We start from the raw sequence: 21,619 nt of genomic DNA on the forward strand, positions 1-21,619 counted from the left end.
CTGTGTCCACGGTGCCTAGTCAATCCCATTCTGTGTGGCACCTGTGCTGTGGCCTTGGCCACCTCAGTCCTGCACATGGGAAGACAGCCTATTTGGTCCCATGTTGCAAGCTCAGGCTTGGTGAGCATCAAGGACATGCAGGGCAATTATCCTTCCTGTGCACAGACCTCTACAAGAACAAAGCTGGCTGCTGGAGGAGGCAGCAGCGGTGTGAGGGGCACAGGTCTCACTCTGGAGATCACCGACACCCAGCCCGGATTACAGACACGCAGCCCCTGGTTTTAGAGTGTAAGACACATGTCACCAGCTCTGGACTTCAGCAGGGTGACAGCAGTAAGCCCAATGCCAGGTGCTCTCTGCAGCCTAGGAGAACCTAGAAAAGTTATGTTCAGCCAGCCAAAATCCCCTCCATCTGTCCACTAGGTTTCCAGGGTGTTCTGTGAATATACAAATAGCTGGATGTCCTATTGGGCTTGGACACATAAAGAGCTCTGTGTGACAAAAGCTGTTCCTGGAGGTGACCTAGAGCCCAATGGTGGCCTAGAGTCTTCCCACCTTAGCCCCACCCATTCTGGGCCTGACTGCCAATCACAGCATTCTTTGACTAAGGCCTCAGACAGCTGATGCAGCCTTACTTGTGGCTCCCGGGAAAAGGGACCTACAGGGGGCCTACAGGGGGCCTACAGAGGTGGTGGTGCACGCCTTTAATCCCAGCACTCGGGGAGGCAGAGGCAGGCGGATCTCTGGGAGTTCGAGACCAGCCTGGTCTACAAAAGCTAGTTCCAGGACAGGCTCTAAAACCACAGAGAAACCCTGTCTCGAAAAACCAAAAAAAAAAAAAAAAAAAAAAGGGGACCTACAGGGGACAAGGTTGGGAGGCCTGAGTGGTTATGATCAGTCTGGACAATGGGAAAGTCAAGAACTGGTCTGTTGTAAATGAAACCCCTGTTGAGGGCCTCCCCATGTCCAGACTCCCCTAACCTTAGTACCTACTTCATCCTCTCTGAGGGCTAGGGGGATGGTTCAGTGGTCCAGTACCCGTGACAGGCAACTCAGGACTGCCTGTACACCCAGCTCCAGATAGGACCCTCCTGGGTAGTGTGGGCAGCGCACACACAGGGAAGCACTGCTAGTCAGTACTTTTTGTCAACAGCCACCTGGGAGGGGGACACTAAGGAAATGCCTCCATCGGATGGGCCTGTGAGCATCTTTGTGAATAATGAGTGATGTGTGAGGGGCAGTAAACAGCATCACCTGGGGCTGGTGGTCTAACCATGAGGAAGGAGCAACTCCCCCCTTCCCCCCCAGTGAACCTCCATGACCTCTGCTTCGGTCCTGTCTCCAGGTCTGCCCTGACTTCCCTCAGCAAGGGAGTGAGGCCTGAGGAACCAGCTGCTGGAACAAACCCTGTCCTGCCTGAGCAGCTTTCAAGTGTGATGCTCTATCACAGCAATAGAAACCCTAAGACACTGTTTTTTAAAATTGAAAACAAAAAAACCTTTTTGGGCTCCAAGCATTACATCGGGAACACAGGGTTCCCCATTGGTCCGGACTCCTCACACAAGCAAAGGCTGCCAGGAGCCAGGACCCCCAAAAGCCCAGGTGATCCATTTTCCTCCAGTCCACTCCACTCTACCAGAACACAGGTCGGGGACTATTCCAAGTCCTTTATTGGACCAGCAATGCTGGAAGCTGCCCTCAGAGTGGGGTCCCCACTGTGGTTGAGTCTGTGGCATCCTGGTCTTGCCTCCCCATAATGATGGGACAGGTGGCGTCCGTTATTTGGTGTGCTCTTTCACGTACTCCCAGCCCTCCTTGGAGTATTCTCGGGCCTTGGTGGGGGCCACTGACAAAGCTGCCATGACGGAAATGATGCCTGCAGGGACAGTGCATGGGTGCCAGTGAGACCCCAGCTTGCCAGAACCACTTTCACAGCCAACCCCCAAGGAAGCCGAAGAGTGGTAGCTGGAGCAGTAGTGGGGTCACCCCTTCCCTGCACGTTTCTCAGATAGTTTTGTTTTTAAACAGGATTTTTCTTTGTAGTCGTGGTTATCCTAGAATTCACTTGGTAGACCAAGTTAGCCTGGAATTAAAATCTTCCTGCCTCTGCCTCCCAAACGCTAGAGACACCGGCACGTGCCACCACGCCCAATCATTTCTACTTAGCTCCACAGACGACATACAGGCACACAAACAGATAAACGGGGAGGAATGGAAAGGAACAGCAAGGCAAACAGGGTTGGGAGCAAGGCTGGCATGTCCAGGTATCCCCCAACAAGGGCACAAGGGGCCTTACCTGAGTTCCAGGAGTCACGGAAGTTCGGAAAGTTAATCTTTGGAGGGGCTGGGAGCTGGGAATAAAAATGAGCACAGGGCTGGTGCGTGGGGATAGGTTACAGCCTTGTCACCCAAACCCAGCAACATAAACTCAACCAAGTAGGAGCGGTGGGGTACCAAGGCCAACCATAACCGGCCTGAGTCCCAGCCAGGGTACCTGTGGCATCTCCAGACCCGTCTGCTGGCACACATACTGGCTGAACTGGTACATTGCTGGTGGCACCACCTCCTCGGCCTTCCGTAGGGCAGCCTCGCTCTTGTCGCTGGGCCCCAGCAGCTCCTGGTCATAAACAAGGTAGACTGCTCCCCCCGCCACGCTTCCCTTGATGAGGAACCTAGGGGAGAAGGGACAGAAGCTGTGGCGGCAGGGTCGCCATTCGGCGACCTGGGAGGCCACAGAACAAGGATCATTCATATTGTCTTGTGTGACACGAGTTTTAAACCAAGTCTTAAAGTAAGAGACAGTGAATCGTTCGAAATCCTGCCGAGATCAGGAGACACCGGACATAAAACCTTCCAGGGAGACCAAAGGAACTTCATGTCACTCATGCTCCGGAGAGAGGGGAAGGGCAAGATTTCCCACGAGTCCCCGTAGCACATAAGGGAAAACTGAAGCTGTAGGTGACAAGGGCTGGCTGGGAGGTAGGAGAGGCGATTCAGGTAGCTTTGCCAGTGAGCCTGAGAAGGGGTCCAGATGCAACCGGAAGTGAGCAGTCGCAGGACACCAAGCCGCAAGGTACAGATGCTTGCGGCACGGAACTTTCCCGAAGGCTCAGGACCCACCCGAGTCTCCACGCACCTCATTAGCGACCACACTCGAGCCACCATGGTCTGTCTCTCGTTTCACTCCCCGCGCAAGGGCACGCAATTCACCCGCCGCTTCCGGTAAGCGGCGCTGCTGAGTCTCCTGGGAAATATAGTCCTCGCCGTCAGCCGCAAAGGACTCCGGGAGCGGCAATCGGGTTAGTCTCTGGAGGACCGTGGCTGTGGCAATTTCTTCAAGGAAATGTAGTCGGGAGGGAAAAAAAAGAGACGCGCTAGGCCGCGAAGACTCCCGGGAAATGTAGTTTGAAGGGACGATGGACGGAGCCCTCAGAAGACGCTGATGAGATCCCCGCGCCTGCGCGAAGGATTGAGCGTCCTGAGGGGAAGCCAGCGTAGGCGGCGGTTGCCACGGCAACGGGAGGGCGGGATTGCGCCAGAAAAGCGAGTTCCCTTCACGTCTCGGGGTGTGGCTTTCACCTCGAGGGCGTGGCAGAGGCTTCGGCCAGCTGGTAGGACTCTGGGGTGGTTGCCAGGGTGTTTTGTACTTGTTAGCCGGGAGGTTCGGGGTCACGTGATACGGGGTTGGCGGTGGGTGGTCCGGGGTCAGGTGTGGTGGAGGGGGCAAAGAAGCAGCGGGTAACAAGGGAGATGATCGTGTAGATCCCCATACGGCTATGAGATGGGGGAAACAGGTCTGAGCGGAGAAGTGGTTGCTGGAGGCCATAGCAGGGGATTCATACCCCTTTGTCCAGTGTGGAACTTGAGAACCCCGAAATCATGGAACAGAGAGTTCTTCGGGGGTTTGAATGCTACAATCCTGCATTCACTGTGCCGCTGCAGGCACAGGCTCATCCACGTCCATCTCTCCAGCCATCCGCACAGCCAACCGTCCATCCCCCCCATCTTGTTGGCTTGCTAGAAGTTTCACAGGTTCACACTGAAAGCGGGAAGGTGGGTATATGAGGAAGATGTGTGGACTTTGCAACACAGTACAGATTCTCCTTGTGCAATCTCAGTCTTTGGATTTGGGAAACTTCTCCTTGTCTTCTGGACTTCGGTAGAAATTCGAAGATAAGAAAGACCAGTGTCGTGGCTGGAGAGGTGGCTCAGAGATTAAGAGCACTGACTGCTCTTCCAGAGGACCTGGGTTCAATTTCCACCAACCACATGGCAACTCACAATTGTCTGCAACTCCAGTTCTAGAGGATCTGACACCCTCACACAGATATATACACAGCCAAAGCACCAGTGTACGTTAAATAAGTAAAATATTTTATTTATTTATTAAAGATTTCTGCCTCCTCCCCGCCACCGCCTCCCATTTCCCTCCCCCTCCCCCAATCAAGTCCTCCTCCCTCCTCAGCCAGAAGAGCAATCAGGGTTCCCTGCCCTGTGGGAAGTCCAAGGACCACCCACCTCCATCAAGGTCTAGTAAGGTGAGCATCCAAAATGCCTAGGCTCCCACAAAGCCAGTACGTGCAGTAGGATCAAAAACCCATTGCCCTTGTTCTTGAGTTCTCAGTAGTCCTCATTGTCCGCTATGTTCAGCGAGTCCGGTTTTATCCCATGCTTTTTCAGACCCAGGCCAGCTAGCCTTGGTGAGTTCCCAATTTATTTTTTGGTTTTTCGAGACGGGTTTCTCTGTGGTTTTGGAGCCTGTCCTGGAACTAGCTCTTGTAGACCAGGCTGGTCTCGAACTCACAGAGATCCGCTTGCCTCTGCCTCCCGAGTGCTGGGATTAAAGGCGTGCCTCAGCACCGCCCGGCAGTAAAATATTTTTAAAAAAGAAATAAAGACCTGTGTCATTTTCTGTAGAGATCCTTTGTTGTAGTTACTTTTCAGTTGCCATGACAACACACTACGGCCAAGGCACTAAAAACTATGAAGCGTTTATTGGGTTCCACAGTTTCAGCATGGGAGTCCCTAACCATCATGGCAGGGAGCTGGCAGGGAGCGGAGCAACAGGCAGACTGGTGCTGGAGCAGCAGCTGAGAGCTTACTTTCTTGTTCACAAGCAGGAGGCAAAGAGAACGAGAGAATGCTGGGAATGGTGTGGGCTCTTGCAACCTCAAAGCACACCCCAGTGCCACCCCCCAATAGAGCTACACCTCCTCACCTTCCTAAACAGTTCTACCAACTGGGGACCAGGTATTCAAACATATGAGACTATGGGGACCATTCTCATCCAAACACATCCATGACCCCCAGATCCTTCATATTTATTTTCATAGGGTTTTTTTTTTTTTTTTTTTTTGGTTTTTTTGAGACAGGGTTTCTCTGTGGTTTTGGAGCCTGTCCTGGAACTAGCTCTTGTAGACCAGCCTGGTCTCGAACTCACAGAGATCCGCCTGCCTCTGCCTCCCGAGTGCTGGGATTAAAGGCGTGCGCCACCACCGCCCGGCTTTGTTTTGTTTTTTAACACAGGGTTTTTTTTTTCTTCTTCTTCTTCTTTGTATCTAGCTGTCCTGGAATTCATTACATAGAATAGGCTGACCTAAAACTCACAGAGATTCACCTGCCTGGGCTTCCTCAGTGCTGAGATTAAAGCCCAATGTTCCCCCACGACTTGGAGAATCTATTCTGACACTTTCACCCAGAACAAAAGCAAAACAGCCTTTCTGACTAAGAGGTAAAAGGATGTGGGTAGGAAGAGTCTAGAACAACATCTCAAGGTAGCGTGTGTTGGCAGTAGTGCCTAGAAGTTGACCTTTGGACCTGAGGATTGAAAGAAATTATTTTAAGAAAAGCGTCCAAGCAGAGAAGGGAGCCAGGTCAGATTGACCAGGGACCCTCTATCCTAAATGCAGGCAGGAAGGGAAGTACCTCTCCCACAGGCCTCCAACTTCCTTGTGATCGTGGGAAGATCTGTTTCTTCCCTGGCAAAGTGACCTTGTACCTTGCAGTGTGTTATGGTGTAGTGCTTGCTCAGAAACCCACAGAAGTCAGAAACAGGAGTGAACCTGCAAATAAGGCGACACCGGAGAGTGGAGCCCTGAGCACCTCGAAGGTCTTCTACAGCCTTCTCTGAACTTGAAGCTTACTCGCATTTTGGACCCTAGGCCCCGTCCCCGTCCACCTTGGACACGCCCCTGGGCGGCTGCTCTTTTCTCCCCGCCCTCCTGCGCCTGTGTTCTAGGCCCCGCCCCTCCCCACGTTGGACCCGCCTGAGCCGCGATGGTGGGTTCAGCCACCCTAGGGTCCGGCCCTCCTGGTACCCAGGCCTCAGCTGACGACCACGCCCTCCCACCTTGGCTCCACCTTGGGGTTGTACTACAACCCTGGTCCCGCCCCTCCGCGTCGGCTCCTCCCACTCCGGCCTGAGGTCTGCTCTGCTGACTAGCTTTGCTCTCTGCACGCTCCAGTGTTAGTGCAGCCATTTGCACAGCAGGGTTCAGGTGGTGGCGGTTAATTCCTTCAAGTCGTTGTATTCAAGAGTTTGCCCAACAGAGACCCACATTGGAGCACAGGACTGAATTCTCAAGGTCCAAATCAGGAGCAGAGGGAGAGAGAGCACGAGCAAGGAACTCAGGACCATGAGGGGTGCACCCACACACTGAGACAATGGGGATGTTCTACTGGGAACTCACCAAGACCAGCTGGCCTGGGTCTGGAAAAGCCTGGGATAAAACCGGACTCTCTGAACATAACGGACAATGAGGACTACTGAGAACTCAAGAACAATGGCACTGGGTTTCTGATCCTACTGCACGTACTGGCTTTGTGGGAGCCTAGGCAGTTTGGATGCTCAACTTACTAGACCTGGATGGAGGTGGGGGGTTCCTTGGACTTCCCACAGGACAGGGAACCCTGATTGCTTTTCGGGCTGAGGGGGGGGGGACTTAATTAGGGGAGGGGGAGGGAAATGGGAGGCGGTGGCTGGGAAGAGACAGAAATCTTTAATAAATAAATAAATTAAAAAAAAAAAGAGTTTGCCCAGTATCTCGACTCCCAGAGTGGCCACTGGTACCTATGACACCTGCCAGGAGCCACTCATCCATCCACTGTGGACCAGCAGGGTTGGACCCAGCCCGGACTCTGTCATTCAATTTCCTCAGGCTGGCAGAGCGTGGAGTGTGGGAGGGTGAGCCCAGAGAGGAGACTGGGGGTACCCCTCAGCTGCCAGAGCACTTGATCCACATAAAATGGGTGCGGTGCACACCTGTCACTAGCAGGGAAGCCAGGTATTTGGGATAGCCTGGGCTCCGCGAAATCCCACATCAAAGTGAAAAGGGAGCGAGGAAGGCGAGAGAGGAGGGACACAACACAGCCTTTGAGTCTAGACCTTTGGTTACCCGCTGTTACAATCCCGGGCCACCAGGGGACGCAAAACTTCCACGAAGGGTGCTTATGGGGGTGGTAAGACGACCTGGGTTCGATTCCGGAGCCCTTGTAGACCAGAGCAAGCAGACCCTCAAAAAACTGACCTCCGGCCTCCGCAAGTGGCCGGTCGATTAGCCTTCTCCCAATCCCTAAATAGATGTTTTTTAATAATGACGGCAGCTCTGGGAGCTGGTTCAGCAATGGCTAATGAATGTGCACCCACATGGTTCACAGACACACATGCAGGCAAAACACCTATGTATGAAAATCATTTATTTTTATTTTTATTTAGTTTGTTTCTTCGAGGTAGGGTTTCTGTATAGGCCTGGCTATCCTGGAACTCGCTTTTTAGACCAGATTGGCCTTGAATTTAGAGATCCCCTGTCTTCTGCACTGCCGGATATTTAAAAAAAAAAAAAAAGGTTGTTTTTTGAGACGGGGTTTCTCTGTGAAACAGTCCTGGCTGTCCTGGAACTCACTCTGTAAGCCAGGTTGACCTCAAACTCAGGGATCCGATTATCTCTGCCTCCCAAGTGTCTCCCAACACTGCCCAGTTTTGTTTGTTTGTTTTTTGCCATTGTGGATACTTATAATTGGTCCCAGGCCGGGCGGTGGTGGCGCACGCCTTTAATCCCAGCAGGAGGATCTCTGTGAGTTAGAGGCCAGCCTGGTCTACTAGAGCTAGTCCCAGGACAGGCTCCAAAGCTACAGAGAAACCCAGCTTCGAAAAACAAAACAAAACAAAAACAAACAAACAAAAAGAGAATTGGACCCATGTCCTTTGGAAAGATATCAAGTACTCTTAAACCTCTGTGCCATGTCTCTAGCCAATAATAAAAACTTTAAAAACTGTTTTTTTGTTTGTCTGTTTGTTGTTTGTTTGTTTTTTACTGTCAGAGAGTAACTCGCTTCAACAGCTAGCAATAGGCGAGTTTCCTGTTCGAACTCCCAGCCTAAAGGAAGACCAAAGGCAGCAGGCACAGCCGCCCAAAGCCGGGCTCGCCCAGCGGCTGCACATGCTCACAGTGGCCGCGGAGCCTCCGGCCACCAGAGGGCGCGCGCGGCGCGTCTGCCTCTCTGGCCGCAGCGGCGATCGAGGAGCAGATATCCCAGGGTTCCGCGCGGCGCCGTCCTTCCTGTCGCGGCCGCCATCGGAGAGGAGCAGGTATGTGGAGCTCGTCAGGGGCATCCGCCGCCATCGGGAGTCCCGGGCCGCGGGGCGCGTCGGGAGGCGGGCGGGCGGGCGGAGGGGCCGGTCTCAGCCGCCGTGTCGTCCCGCAGCCATGGCCCTGCGCTACCCCATGGCCGTGGGCCTCAACAAGGGCCACAAGGTGACGAAGAACGTAAGCCAGCCGAGGCACAGCCGGCGGCGCGGGGTGAGTGCGGGCTCCGGGGCCGCGGCTGGGGAGGAGAGGCCGGGGCGCGGGGTAGTGCGGGGTGCGTGCAGGGCGGCTGCCGCGCCGCTGAGCTCGTCCTGGGTCCCCGCAGCGCCTCACAAAGCACACCAAGTTCGTGCGGGACATGATCCGGGAGGTGTGCGGCTTCGCGCCCTACGAGCGGCGCGCCATGGAGCTGCTCAAGGTGTCCAAGGACAAGCGCGCGCTCAAGTTCATCAAGAAGCGGGTAGGCGGCGCGGAGGGCCGGCGGGCGGGCGGGGCGGACCTGGCTGCGGGTGCCTCAGGGTGACGCAACTCCCCCCCCCACACACCCAGGTGGGCACGCACATACGCGCCAAGAGGAAGCGGGAGGAGCTGAGCAACGTGCTAGCCGCCATGAGGAAGGCGGCGGCCAAGAAGGACTGATCCCCTCCCCGTTCTCAATAAACGTTGCTGTGGCGCAGATCGTGTGTGTGCGTGCGTGTGTTCGGGGCTGCGCGGTGACTCGGCTTGGCTCTGGAAATAGGCTCTTTATTCATGATTCTACAGCTCTGCTCGTGGCTCCGCCACCCCATGATTACAAACTCAGTCCCCGGGTCACCGCTCCACGGCCCGCGCCTGGTGCTGCTCGCGCAGCGGAAAGGCGATGCGGAAGATGTCACGGTAGTGCTCCACGAAGTGCACCTCCAGGCCCTCCGTGATGAATGGGGCCAAGTCCGAAAAGTCCTTCCTGTTCTCGGCCGGCAGGACGATGCAGGTCACACCTGCGCGCTTGGCCTGTGGAGGACAGTCAGTCAGCAGGGTCCTGACTCAGCTCCCCAGGTGACCGAGGGCTCGGGTGCGGCACGACACTCACCGCGATTGTTTTCTCCTTGATGCCGCCCACAGGCAACACTTTGCCGGTGAGGGAGACCTCCCCCGTCATGGCCAGGTTCTGCAGCACAGGCTGACCCAGGGCTAGGGACAGGAGCGCTGTCACGATGGTGCAGCCCGCGCTGGGGCCATCCTTAGGGGTAGCACCCTGCAGAGAGACAGGCAGTGAGAGGAGCTGGTGGGTTTCGGGGTAAGGTGCCAACCAGACAGGGTCCTTCCTACCTCAGGCACATGCAGGTGGATGTGAGAGGTGACCAGGAAGTCATTGTCCGGGTCCTGCTCCATCAGGAAGGCACGGGCAAACGTGTAGGCGATGCGGGCACTCTCCTTCATCACATCCCCCAGCTGCCCTGTCACCTCTAAGCTGCCATCCTTGTCCTCCCTGCTGCCCCTGAGCAAAGGCCTCCTCAAAGACGTCTCCACGAACAGAGTGGAGCCTCCTAGGAGACGGAGGGGACTATGTGCTAAGACCTGCTTTTCTGCACTGGCAGCACACACTTGTGCCATCAGTCTGAGCAGCAGCGATGGTGCGGCGTGGGGCTCTCACCCATGGCAGTCCAGGCCAAGCCCATGACCACACCAGCAGGTGTGATGTCGTACATGCGCTCCACGGTGAACACGGGTTTCCCCACGAAGTCCTGCAGGTTCTCTGGCGTCACCTGCACCGTCTCCGCCTCCCCACTGACTATCTTGTAGGCTGCTTTGCGCAGCACCTGCAGAGTGGAGGTGTGGTGAGGCTTGTGCTGAGGGGCCTGTGGCAGGCAGGCATGCAGCTGGAGGGACTCACCTTCTCCACCTGCTTCTGCAGATTGCGAACACCACTCTCCCTGCAGTACTGCTTGATGAGCAGAGTGAGCACCGCAGCAGACAGCTGGGCCTTATTCTCGTCCAGGCCGCACAAGGCGCGGGCCTGTGGCACCAGGTACCGCTGTGGGGAGCAGCTGTCAGCAATGCCTACTGCCCCCATTCACTATATGGGTGAGGCACCCCAGGGTCCCATGCTGCTCCCACACACCCAAGGCTGAACAGCTCCATAGTGAGGGTCCCAGCCCTGCCTGGAGGGGAAGTGTGGCCCAAGACCTCTGCCTAGCACCTGACAAGCACTGGGAACGGAGAACCTGATCTGATCTTGTGCCCCTCCAGCCCTCGGGCTCCACCTACCTCTGCGATGGCCAGCTTCTCCTGTGCTACATAGCCTGACACATTGATCATCTCCATGCGGTCCCTCAGCGGCTCTGGGATGGTGTCAGTGACATTGGCTGTGCAGATGAACAGCACCTAGCGACAAGGGGCACAGAGTGCTGGAAGCTGGTGCACCCAGCTTCTGCAGCCCCTACACAGAGCACATTAGTCAGCACTCACCTTGGACAGGTCCACGGGCACATCCAGGTAGTGGTCCAGGAAGTTGGCGTTCTGCTCAGGGTCCAGCAACTCCAGCAGTGCTGACGATGGGTCCCCTTGGTAGCCTCGGCCAATCTTGTCCACCTGCGTGAGGAAGGCAGGACCATGGGACCATGCCCAGCTCCTTCCCCCATCACATGCTGGGCTTAGCATGGCCTGATCCTTCTGTCCCCAGAGCCTGCCCCACCTCATCAATCAGCACCAGCGGGTTCTCTGTCTTGGTCTTCTTCAAACACTGGATGATTTTCCCAGGCATGGCCCCAACGTAGGTGCGCCTGTGGGGGGGGGGGGGGCACACTCGGTGTGGGTCAGCAAGCCAAGCAGAGGCCCACTTTGGAGGCAGCTCTTGGTCTTCACCCCAATGCTCTCCCTCCAGGCAGTATCTGACAATATGCCCAGCCTGCAGTCATGCTCAGCCCACTTCCTTAGTAGCTGAATTAGGTGGGGGATGGCCATCCAGGCTGAATCTTGACGGGGACAGCTGGTGCAGCGTGAAAGCCACACTCAGGCCCCAGACTCTGCAAGGCAGGCAGGACAGGATAAACAAGGGCCTGAGTGAGCTCGGGAGCAGGGGTGGCAGAGTGCCACTTCAGGGCATGAAAGATGACGGTGGCACTGAGCAAACAAGCTAGAGCAGGCTGTGAGGGACGGAGCCTGGTAAGTAGGAGCAGCAAGGGGGTCCCTGTGGCTGGGACTGTGCAGGACCTGAAGGACTGCCGGGAGTTTTGGGCAGAAAGGGGTGCTTTACTATTTGTGACAAGATACTTTTGTTTCCCAAGGAAGGGCTTCACATATCCAGGCTGGCAAAGGGGGCATGTGCCATGCTCTACCCAAGCTAGCTCCTGACTGTTCATTGGCGGGCATCAGCACAGCCTGCCTGCCTCTGCCCGCCAAGCCTGCTTCCTCTCGGCTTCTTCCAACCACACTGGATCTGCCCTATGCTAGGGACCCGGAGCAACCATAGGCCTAGGAAAGGCCACCTGGCTCTGCCACCAGTCACTCGTGTCAGCTTGGTCTCAGTGCTTAACTCAAAGGCTGCCAGGCTCCTGTGCCGCCTGTGCTCCTGCAGCTGACTGCCCCCCACCTCGGGGCTTCCACACTGAATGCATATTTAGGTGCCCTTTAAAAAAACAGTTTCAGGTGTGGTGGCATACATCTTTAATCCTAGACTCAGGAGAAGGAGACAGGAGGATCTGTGAATTCAAGGGCAACCTGGTCTACATAGGGAGTTCCAACTCCGCGACAGCAAAGGCTACATAATAAGGCCACCCTGAAAAACAAAGTTGAGACCGGCCAACAACTAGCTACCTCCTGCCTCTGTTCCTCTGTTGACCCTAGCCTGGAATACTCTGCCCTGCCCAGTGCAAACCTCCATCTTCCCACAGTGAGCAGGAGCAGGCTGCTGCCTGGGTCACACTGCTTGTCCAGTCAGGCAGGTGCCAGGCCTGGCCTACCTACCTGTGCCCCTTGATTTCAGCCACATCTGTCATACCACCAACACTGAAACGGAAGTATTCACGGCCGAGGGCACGGGCGATGGAGCGTGCGATGCTGGTCTTGCCCACACCCGGTGGCCCATGGAAGCATAGGATCTTGCCCTGGGTGGAGCCTCGGAGCTGGCTCACAGCGATGAACTCCTGTGGAGGCCAAGGAGACTCAGTGCACAGGTGCAGGCCTCCAGAGTCAGGGCCCAATGCCTCCCAATGCCTATGAGGCGTTAGGCTGGGCTAATGGGAGCTGTGGCTGCAGCGCACCGGGGCTGCTCAGAGGTGTCATACACATAAGGATCCCTTCTCCACAGCCTGGCCCACATCACACCTTGTCACAGAGCCCCCTAGGTACTGCAAACCTAGTACACCAGGCTTCTGCCACCCATCCACTAGGGACATCCTGAGCCCAGTGGGTAGCTGGTTGGTTTCCGATGGAAGGACTTAAAGACAAAAGGAGGCAGCCTGCCCTCAGCAGTGGTGGTGCGCATGCTGTGGGACTTACCAGGACGCGCTTCTTCACGTCCTCCATGCCGTAGTGGTCCTCCTCCAGCACAGCCTGGGCCCGACCCAGGTCAAGGTTCTCATCACTCTGCCGGCCCCAGGGGATGGATGTCAGCCAGTCCAGGTAGTTGCGGGTGACACTGCAGGGACAAAGCACTTTGAGCAGAGCCCCAGGGACCACAGGAAGGATGTTCACCACCCATGAGGAACACAACAACTGAGGGGCAGTAGGGATGAGTATGCCTCAGAGGAGAAGCTGAGGGCAGGCCCGCTCAGTGAGCCAGAGGGAGGGCTGTACTTCAGGGGTATAGCATCCTCACGCCAAGATTTCAGCTCAGACTGACACGAGTCAATGTGGAGTTGCCTGAACCACTAGGGACCAGTGCCACCCACTGAGCCCGGCGGAAGAGAGTCTAGACAAGGACTTGCATCAGCAGGCAGAAGCAAAAGTGCTGGGCTGTGCTCAGACTGTGCTGGTCCACCACATGCTTGCTTCCTGGGCCACTGCAGGCAGAGCCAGAGGCAGGGACAAGGCAGCCAGCATCACCACAGGCACGTACAGCTCAGGCCTGGGCCCAGAGGCCTTTTAGATTCCCAGCAGCCTGCACAGCAACATGCCCACCCCAGGATTTCGCGGCACAGCATGCAGGGGTGGCCTGGAGCCATGGCAGTGGGGACTCACTTGAACTCAGAGGAGTGGTTGTCCAGCAGGGCTAGCTTGCTCAGCTCCTCATCTACCACGTCCATTACATGCTTGGGGACCATGAGCTCCTTGAGGCGCTCCCGGAACTTCTCCTCGATAGCGTCTTTGTCATCCTTCTCCAGCCCCAGTTCCTTCTTGATGATCTTCAGCTGCTCCTGCAGCAGGTACTTCCTGTGTGTCTGCTTGATCTTCTCCTCCACCTGTGGCAGGCAGAGCTGGAGCAAGACGGGGCAGGGCCCCTCCACAGAATCCCCTGGGCTGGGTGTACAGCATGCTTCCCTTACAGTCTTCCACAAAGAGTGTCACAGGGCACCCTGACGTGGACTTGCTTTTTGTGTGGATCTGCAGTAATGGCCAAACAGACACAGCCAACCACACACACCAAACTACCCATGAGTTAAACCTGCATTCTCTTAGTTTTTGATTTTGAAGCAGGTCATGTAGCCCAGACTGGCCTCAAAACTCCCTATATAGCTAAGGATGGCTCTAAACTCCTGACCATCCTGCCGTCATCTTGCCTGGCTTATGGTGTGGGAAGTCCTTCTGTATATGTGTTGCTTTGGTTGTTAATATGTTAATATGTGTTTGCTTTGTTGGTTAATGAATAAAGAAGCTGGCTTGGCTTGAGATAGGGCAGAGTAGAGCTAGGTGGGGAAAACTAAACTGAATGCTGGAAGAAAGAAGGCAGAGTTGTGAGATGCAATGTAGCCACCAGAGGGGAAAGATGTGAGCTGCCAGCTGGAACCTTGCAGGGAGGCCACGAGTTTCATGGTAAAATATAAAATAATGGGAACGGGTTAATTCTAGATATAAGAGCTAGCTAGCAATATGTTTGTTTATGGCCAAGCAGTGACTTAAATAATATAGTTTCTGTGTGGTTATTTCGGGGGTCTGGGTAGCTGGGAGATGAACGAGCGGCCTCCTACAACAGGCTTATGCTATGTTCACTCAGCTGCAGCCCACCCCAGGAGGGAGCCTTTGCTACAGCAAATGAAGACGAGCACATGCCTAACGTCCCAACACACTGGGGCTGAGACAAGGGGACTGTGTAAGTGTAAGTTCTGGGTCAGCCTGTTTACAGAGAACCCTAAATCAGAGTTAGAGCCAGGCTGCATCCCTTCACCTCCCCTTCCCATCACCTCTCGGCCTAGGCGTTGCTGAAGCTTGCTCAACTCAAACTCCTTCTTCAAGAGTGACAGGGCTTTGTAGAGCCGCTTAAGGATCTGAAACAACAGGGGACAGTGGGGTTGTCTGGGAGCAGTAGCGCTGGTGGTACGGGACAAGCACCCACGTGAGCCCCAGCTGGGGACTCTGTCCTGACATGGCACACTCACATTGGTCTCCTCCAGAACATCCTGCAGCTCATGGGACTCTGCCCCTGTAAGCGCAGCACCCATGTCGCTTAGGTAGATGGGGTTGTCCACCACACGCTGGCCTGCCTGCATCATCTGCAACACTGACTCCCTGTAGGGACAGAGAAGTCATGCCTTAGACACCTCCCCCACCACACACAGCCAAGCTTCAGTAACAGCTAGCTTTGCCAGTGTGCTGCAGTGGGGCAGAGAGCGGGCACCATGTGGTAGTCCCCGCCCACCCCGGCCCTCAAACACTGACCTGTACAGAGGGTTCAGGGCGATGATATCCCGAATGGTCTTCACAATCTCTGCAGTCAGGGCCTGCCAAGCAGGAACCATGGCAGTCACAAGACGGCAGAAGGGGAGCCCCCAGGACCACCCCAGGACAACAGAGTAGAAATCAAGGTCATCAGCAACAACAGGAGTACACCCGGGGCCAGTGAGATGGCTCAGAGCATAAAGGCTCTGGCCACCAAGCATGATGGCCCAAGTGCCACCCGTGGGTTCCATATGGTACAAAACCAACTCCTAGACTCCCAAGCCTGTCTGACCTCCATATGCACTCTACCCTCATAAGGGTAGACATAAAAACAAAAAAAACTATAGAAAATAAATCCAAGGGCCCACCCATGGAGACCGGGGACTCAAGCAAGCACTGCTCCAGACGGTCAGGGCTGCTGCCCCCACTCCACATGTTTTCCAGGGCTTTTGCTTTCTGTTGTTGAGGCAGGGCCTTATTCTATGACCTAGGCTGGCCTCCAACACCAGTCATCCTCCTGCCTCAGCCTCATAGTACTGAGATCACAGCCAGGCAGGACAACACCCCCAGCTGAATTCCCCTTTGTAGAGGAGACCAACACAAGGGTGCACCTTCCCACACAGCTGTGTCTCTGAGGCCCACGGCACTGCACACCTCAACAGGAAGGCTGGCATAGTGCCACCGGCATGGAGACATTGCTCTAAGTTAAAACATGTTCCATTAAACAGAATGATTCTCCCAGGCCGCCGACAATCCCATGAAGTCCACGATCCAGCATCAGTCCAGAGGCCTCCTCTCTCCACACAGCCCCAGCCCACAGCAGACATCACAAGTAATTCCAGCATCCACCCACAGAGCTCAGCCCAGAGCATCTTGCCCATAGCTCTGATCAACCACAACCAATGGAGTCACAGTCCCTAGAAGAGGCAGCAGAAGTCCCATCTGCCAGCAGTGACAGCACTGCACAGACTTCAGAACACATTCCGGGCTTTGGGTCATCTAACTGTCCTACCCATGGGGACCTTGAGGAAGGCAGGAAAGCTTCAGTTTGGGGTCAGAATGGCCATAGCTCACTTATTCCCTGATTCATGAACCAGCTCCTGAGCTGTGAGGGAGTAACAGGTGGGTGCTCTACAGAGCGTTGGAAGACTGAGCTGGGGTGGCATGGGTTCAAATCCCGCCTTCTCTACGAACAGCAATGTGCCAGTGCAGTCCTGCACCCACCCCACTGTCTATGGAGATCATTTCAGGGGACTGCTGCTCAAGGCCCACAGCATGGCAAATGGCTTACCTTCACCTCCTCTGTGACCTGGAAGTCTTCATGGGCCACGTTCTCAACCTCCACCATGAGCACCTCTTTGGGGGTGTCGGTAGAGGCCTCAGGCAGCAGCTCCAGCTGCTGGGGCTTGGCTGCTGACTCATCCTCGGCCTCCTTCTTGCCTCGCTTCAGCTTCCTCCGGGACTTCTGCTTGTTCTCGGACTCTGGCTCTGGCCCCTCGGGCTCCACCTCCAGCTGCCGGCTGATGTGAATCCTGCGAGCAGGCAGACCAATGAGCCCAGGTGGAGCCAGGACAGAGCTGTGTGTTCAAAGGCCCTGTGGCCCTAGGGTTTTCAAAAAATGGGGGAAAAAAAATCCAACAAAACAAGGCAAACTGAAAAGCATCGCAAATACTGGGGCCCACTAACAAAAACACGGCACTCAAGACCTCTGGGCTTCTTGGAGCAGCGCCAAGGGACAAAATGCTATGGCCTTGGGCATTTTCTCTTGACCAGTGGTGGTAAATGCTTGCAACCATCTGAGTCAGGGAGAGCTGTTGGCCACAATCACTTCTGTGCACGCTGAAGGGCACATCTTATCTCACCCTGACTGTGACCCCGTACCTTCTGTGGCCTGTGACGATCATGCGTAGCTTGTCTCCAAGGTCCTGCATCTCATGGATCTGAGCGAAAGTTCCAGTGTGGTAGATTTCATCCAGGCTCTCTACCACATCCGACTCATTGCTGAGGGAGACAACACAAAGACACATTGGCGGGGCCACAGCACTGTGTGCGGTGGGGCAACTTGGGTAGGAGTTACGAGAGACAGAAGCACCTGCCTGCTCCTTCAAGGGTGATGGACAGCTCAGCAGTAGTCCTTCCTGGGTGGAGCACCTCACTAACTCCGTCTTCCCTGTTACAGTTCCCACTCTGAGGTTAAGAACTAGATTCGTGGGTGGGTGTCCTGAGATCCCGACCTTCACTGGGGCTAAGAGTTCACGTCTACAGCTCTACAGCGTTGGGAAAGGGTCTTTCACGTGCTAGGTAAATGCTCCTGACTAATCCATGGCCCAGCCCCTCCCTGGGGGACTCTAAAGCCAAGCCTTTGGCTTAGACTAAAATGGCAGTGTTTTGGCTCTTGGTCTTGTCCTTGGATCCTTTTAGCTCAATTTGAAAAGTTCAAACAACAGTCTCATGCAGGAAAAACTTACTTGTCATCTCTCTTCAGGAAGACACCAACATAGGGCTGCGCCAGGCGGACTTTCCTCCTCAGGAGCTCAACCAGCTTCTTATTTTTAACCTGCAGGAGAATAAGCAAGGCACCAGTCACGGCCACTGGCAAAAATGCTTACTGCAAAGCCACAGCTCCACCATCACACATGGAGTGAGCTGAGGCAGGAGGCCCTGGAGTCTGAGGTGGCTTCCTTCCAGCCTCGAGCACCACTTCCTAGTTACTCTGATCTCAGTGACTGACTCCTCCCACCCCTTAGCAGCTGTCATGGTGCCCAGCAGAGACAGGGAGACCTTTCTGAGTTCGAGGCCAGATTGGTCTACAGTGCGAGGTCCAGGACAGCCAGGCCTGCAGAGAGACCATTCCACCAAAAAACAGAAGCAGTGGGGCTGGACGGGTAGCTTGGCCGTTAGGAGCACTTGTTCTTGTAGACGGCTTGAGCTCAACTCTCAGAACTACACAGAGGTTCCCAACCATCCTTGACTCAAGTTTCAAGGAACCCGACACTCTTTTGAATCTTTTGAACTCCATGGGCACTAAGCACACACGTGCCTGTATATGCAAATATTCATACACATAAACTCAGTGCAAACACACACACCTGTCACCTGAGCCGTTGCCCCACCGGCACTCCGTAGTTTAGCGCGCACCACAGAGCTGACACTAATTTGGAACTCAAGGTGATCCTCTTGCTTTAGTTCAGGATTTACAGGGACAAGTTTCTGATATAGCAAGGCTGGGGAGGGGGGTCCCAACACTCTTCATCTGTGTGGGGCTCTTGCTTGTCTGAGACAGGGTCTCCCGATGGAGCACAGGTTGGCTTGAACTCACGCCAACCCTAATCCACCCTCCTCTGTGCAGGGATTAGACAGTCAGCACCACCCACTTCCAGTTTAGGTGGGTGTTGTTGTTTGAGATAGGGTCTGTGGTATTTGAATGAGAATGGCCCCACAGGCTCCTATATTTGAATGTTTGGTATCAGTCATAGGAATTGTTTAGGAAGGCTTGGGAGGTGTGGCCTTTGTTGGCTATCTGCCACTGGGGGTAGGCTTTGAGGTTTCAAAAGCACATGCCAGGCTCTCTCTGTCTGCAACTTGTGGATCAGAAGCAAGTTCTCGGTCACAGTTACAACGCCATGCCTGCCTGCCAACACCTTCGCCACCATGATGCTCACAAACTACCGCATTAAACGTAAGCAAGCCTTGGTCACGGCGCCTCCTCACAGCAATACATGGTAACTAAAACAGTGGCTCATGTAGCCAAGAGTAACTCTGAGCCACCGATGCTCCTCCTTTCACCTGAGCACTGGGGTGACACGTTGTTTGTGTGACGCTGGGGCCATCACCTCACGCACGCTAAGTGAGCATTGCACCCAGAACCCCGGCAGCCCAAGCCACCCCTGTACAATCCCCAGCTGAGGAGAGCCCTTAAGCCTGGCAGCTGCAGATGTGAAAGCAGTCTTGCTAACAGATCCATTCACTGCTCCCAGGAGCCCGCTGTAGTTCTCTGATGGAAGCTGCTGGCTAGTCATCTGTAAGGTGATGACATTAGAAAGCCATGTGCCAGGGTCTCAAGGCTGTGTGTGCCCTTGATGGCTTAGCTGTGTGTGGCGGACAGCAGAAGAAATGTCTCTTTGCTCTGCTCCCGGAAGCTGAGGAGTAAAGGGAATCCAGAAGGGGCCTCCAGGGCAGTCCTGCAGGATCAGAACCTTCCAGGCATGGCTAGTCCTACAAGGGTCACAGGAACTGTGTCTGGGACTGCCTCTAAGCGGCAAACTGCAGAGGCTTATTACTCAGTCACTCGGGACTATGAGGACACCTGTGACCCCAGAGCTGGGGTGGTGGAGAGGCCGGAGGACCAGGGGCTCAAGGCCAACTTCAACTATATAGCAAGTTTGAGGTTAGCCTAGAACACATGAGAGCCTGCCTCAACCAAAACAAAAAAGCCAGCACACACAGGCCTATGCATGACTTCCACCGCAGCTCCCTGACTTGGAGAGAGGAGCGTCTATTATATCCACTTTCCAGATGAGGGGAAAAAAGGCCATCGGGAGCAACCTGCAGATAGGTAACGGTGCCACATCACCTTACAGGGTTGGCTGAAAAGTGTGTGTGTCCTACCAAACAGGCAACATAAATGATGGGCCTTGGAAACATGGGAGAGGAGGTAGATGGAGGAGCAGCCTCTGAGCCTCCCCACATCTACGCTGCTGAGGGGAGTTTGTGGGGTGGATATGGCAATGACTCATTGTATGACCTTGGTACTAGGTTAACTGATAACCACTGGCCTCCTTGGACTCTGATTTCCAAGTTTAAAAGGAGAAAAATAAAACATAAAGGCAGTGGGGGTAGGCAGCTGATTAGGAAATTCTCTACTTTTAAATGTCTCTGCTTTCGGGTGATTTCATCATCCTGTTCTCTCTCCCTGCCTGCCTCAAGGCTCAGCTGGGATCAGCTTCCTGCACTGGAATTTTCCTCCCTTAGGTAAAGGCTGTTCTTACTTTCTTCTTCAGCGTGGATATGAGGTGGATGTCAGGGACACTGCTGAAATGCTGTCCTTTTCTTCTTCCTTTGGTATGCCTCTCAAACGTCAGTGATTCCCGCTTTCTCCTACTCCTAGAAAAAAGGCCCCAAGGCCTGAAACTTTGTATCTCATAACTGTGCGTGATACAAAGTAACTAAGGGAGTAAAAACTTAAGACACTTGCTGGCTTGGGCTACACGAGACCCTGTCTCAAGACAAAAGATATATACTCTCTCAATAAACAACAGACGATTGCACAAGGGAGGCTCAGAAGGTGGTACAAAATGTTCGCCAAGATGAGAGGAAAAGAACTGTAGTCTGCTGCTAGTCGGCCTCGGATTTCTATCACCGAGGGTCCTAGATTCACGGACCCAAGCCCACACTGTCTCAGGTACTGAAGGAACCGAATAGGGGAGAATGTCCAAAAGAGCCACCAAGGACTCTGGCATCCTCCTGCCTCAGACTCCCGAGTGGTGAGGGCCAGGCGCGGCGCTCTCTTTACCTCCACGATCTTGATAAAGCGCGGGAATACCGGGTTGCGGGTGATGGCGATGAGCGGCAGGTGCGGAAACACATCCGGGACGGTCATGGGCGCGAGGGCCGTGACGACCGGGCCGTCCCCGCCGCCCGCCGCGGCCCCGTCCTCCGAGCCGCCCTCGGAGGTCTCGTCGCTGCCGCTGCCGCCGCCGCCGCGGCCACCCGCGTCCCACAGCCCCCGCCACTGACCCGCGCCCGCGGGGACGCGGCCGCCGAGCGCCCAGGGAGCCGATGTGTCGCAGACCCGCCGGCCTCGGCGCAACCACGATCCGGACGCACTCGGGACGCGGCCTCCAGTGACGGCCAGCAGTGGCCGCCGCAGAGCCCAGCACCGCGCAGCGGCCCACAGCCGCACGTAGCCTGTGCTCGCCGCCATGGAACGGCCATACTGAAGGCGCACCGCGCCCACGTCATCTCTGTGCGTCCTGTGGCTGCGCACGTGACGACGCGCGCGTGCTTCAGGCTGGGAGCCGGGCTTGGGGGAAGTGGGCGTGGTCCACGGAGGGGGCGGGCGTGGCCAGGGAGCCGACCGGAGGCGGGGAAGGGAAGACATAGAGGTGGGGGCGTGGTCCACGGCGGGGGGGGGGGGCGGGGGCGGGGCCTGCAGTTGCCCGAGCTGGGGGCGGGGCTCGACGGAGGCCGTTCTAGAGAGCTGTTTTGGAGGAGGTGGACAAAAAGGAAAACGCACCTTA

General features: G+C 55.3%; 3 protein-coding genes across 3 annotated transcripts; 1 reads left to right on the forward strand and 2 right to left on the reverse strand.

Moving 5' to 3' along the window:
• Positions 1-1,652: 1,652 nt before the first annotated feature.
• On the reverse strand, positions 1,653-3,308 carry Micos13 (mitochondrial contact site and cristae organizing system subunit 13). Its single transcript, XM_041669611.1, has 4 exons — positions 3,137-3,308; positions 2,495-2,672; positions 2,297-2,351; positions 1,653-1,876 (listed from the first exon to the last, which is right to left on the reverse strand). The coding sequence occupies exons 1-4, from the start codon at positions 3,163-3,165 to the stop codon at positions 1,779-1,781; spliced, it is 360 nt and encodes a 119-aa protein (XP_041525545.1). The 5' UTR covers positions 3,166-3,308; the 3' UTR covers positions 1,653-1,778.
• Positions 3,309-8,521: 5,213 nt separating this feature from the next.
• Positions 8,522-9,261, forward strand: Rpl36 (ribosomal protein L36). Its single transcript, XM_041669767.1, has 4 exons — positions 8,522-8,587; positions 8,704-8,798; positions 8,911-9,045; positions 9,135-9,261. Exons 2-4 carry the CDS (start codon positions 8,706-8,708, stop codon positions 9,222-9,224), a joined length of 318 nt encoding a protein of 105 aa, XP_041525701.1. The 5' UTR covers positions 8,522-8,587; positions 8,704-8,705; the 3' UTR covers positions 9,225-9,261.
• A 52-nt stretch (positions 9,262-9,313) lies between these two features.
• On the reverse strand, positions 9,314-21,326 carry Lonp1 (lon peptidase 1, mitochondrial). The gene is made up of 18 exons (XM_041669766.1): positions 20,893-21,326; positions 17,849-17,937; positions 17,262-17,381; positions 16,672-16,912; positions 15,381-15,442; positions 15,101-15,230; positions 14,906-14,989; positions 13,746-13,966; positions 13,065-13,203; positions 12,531-12,709; positions 11,260-11,347; positions 11,034-11,156; positions 10,833-10,949; positions 10,459-10,599; positions 10,219-10,384; positions 9,894-10,111; positions 9,655-9,819; positions 9,314-9,575 (listed from the first exon to the last, which is right to left on the reverse strand). Exons 1-18 carry the CDS (start codon positions 21,301-21,303, stop codon positions 9,396-9,398), a joined length of 2,874 nt encoding a protein of 957 aa, XP_041525700.1. The 5' UTR covers positions 21,304-21,326; the 3' UTR covers positions 9,314-9,395.
• Between the last annotated feature and the right edge of the window lie 293 nt (positions 21,327-21,619).

This window comes from Microtus oregoni, unplaced genomic scaffold (genome assembly GCF_018167655.1).
Source record: "Microtus oregoni isolate MIOR12 unplaced genomic scaffold, Mior012 000019F_ref0000042, whole genome shotgun sequence".
Taxonomy (NCBI): Eukaryota; Metazoa; Chordata; class Mammalia; order Rodentia; family Cricetidae; genus Microtus; species Microtus oregoni.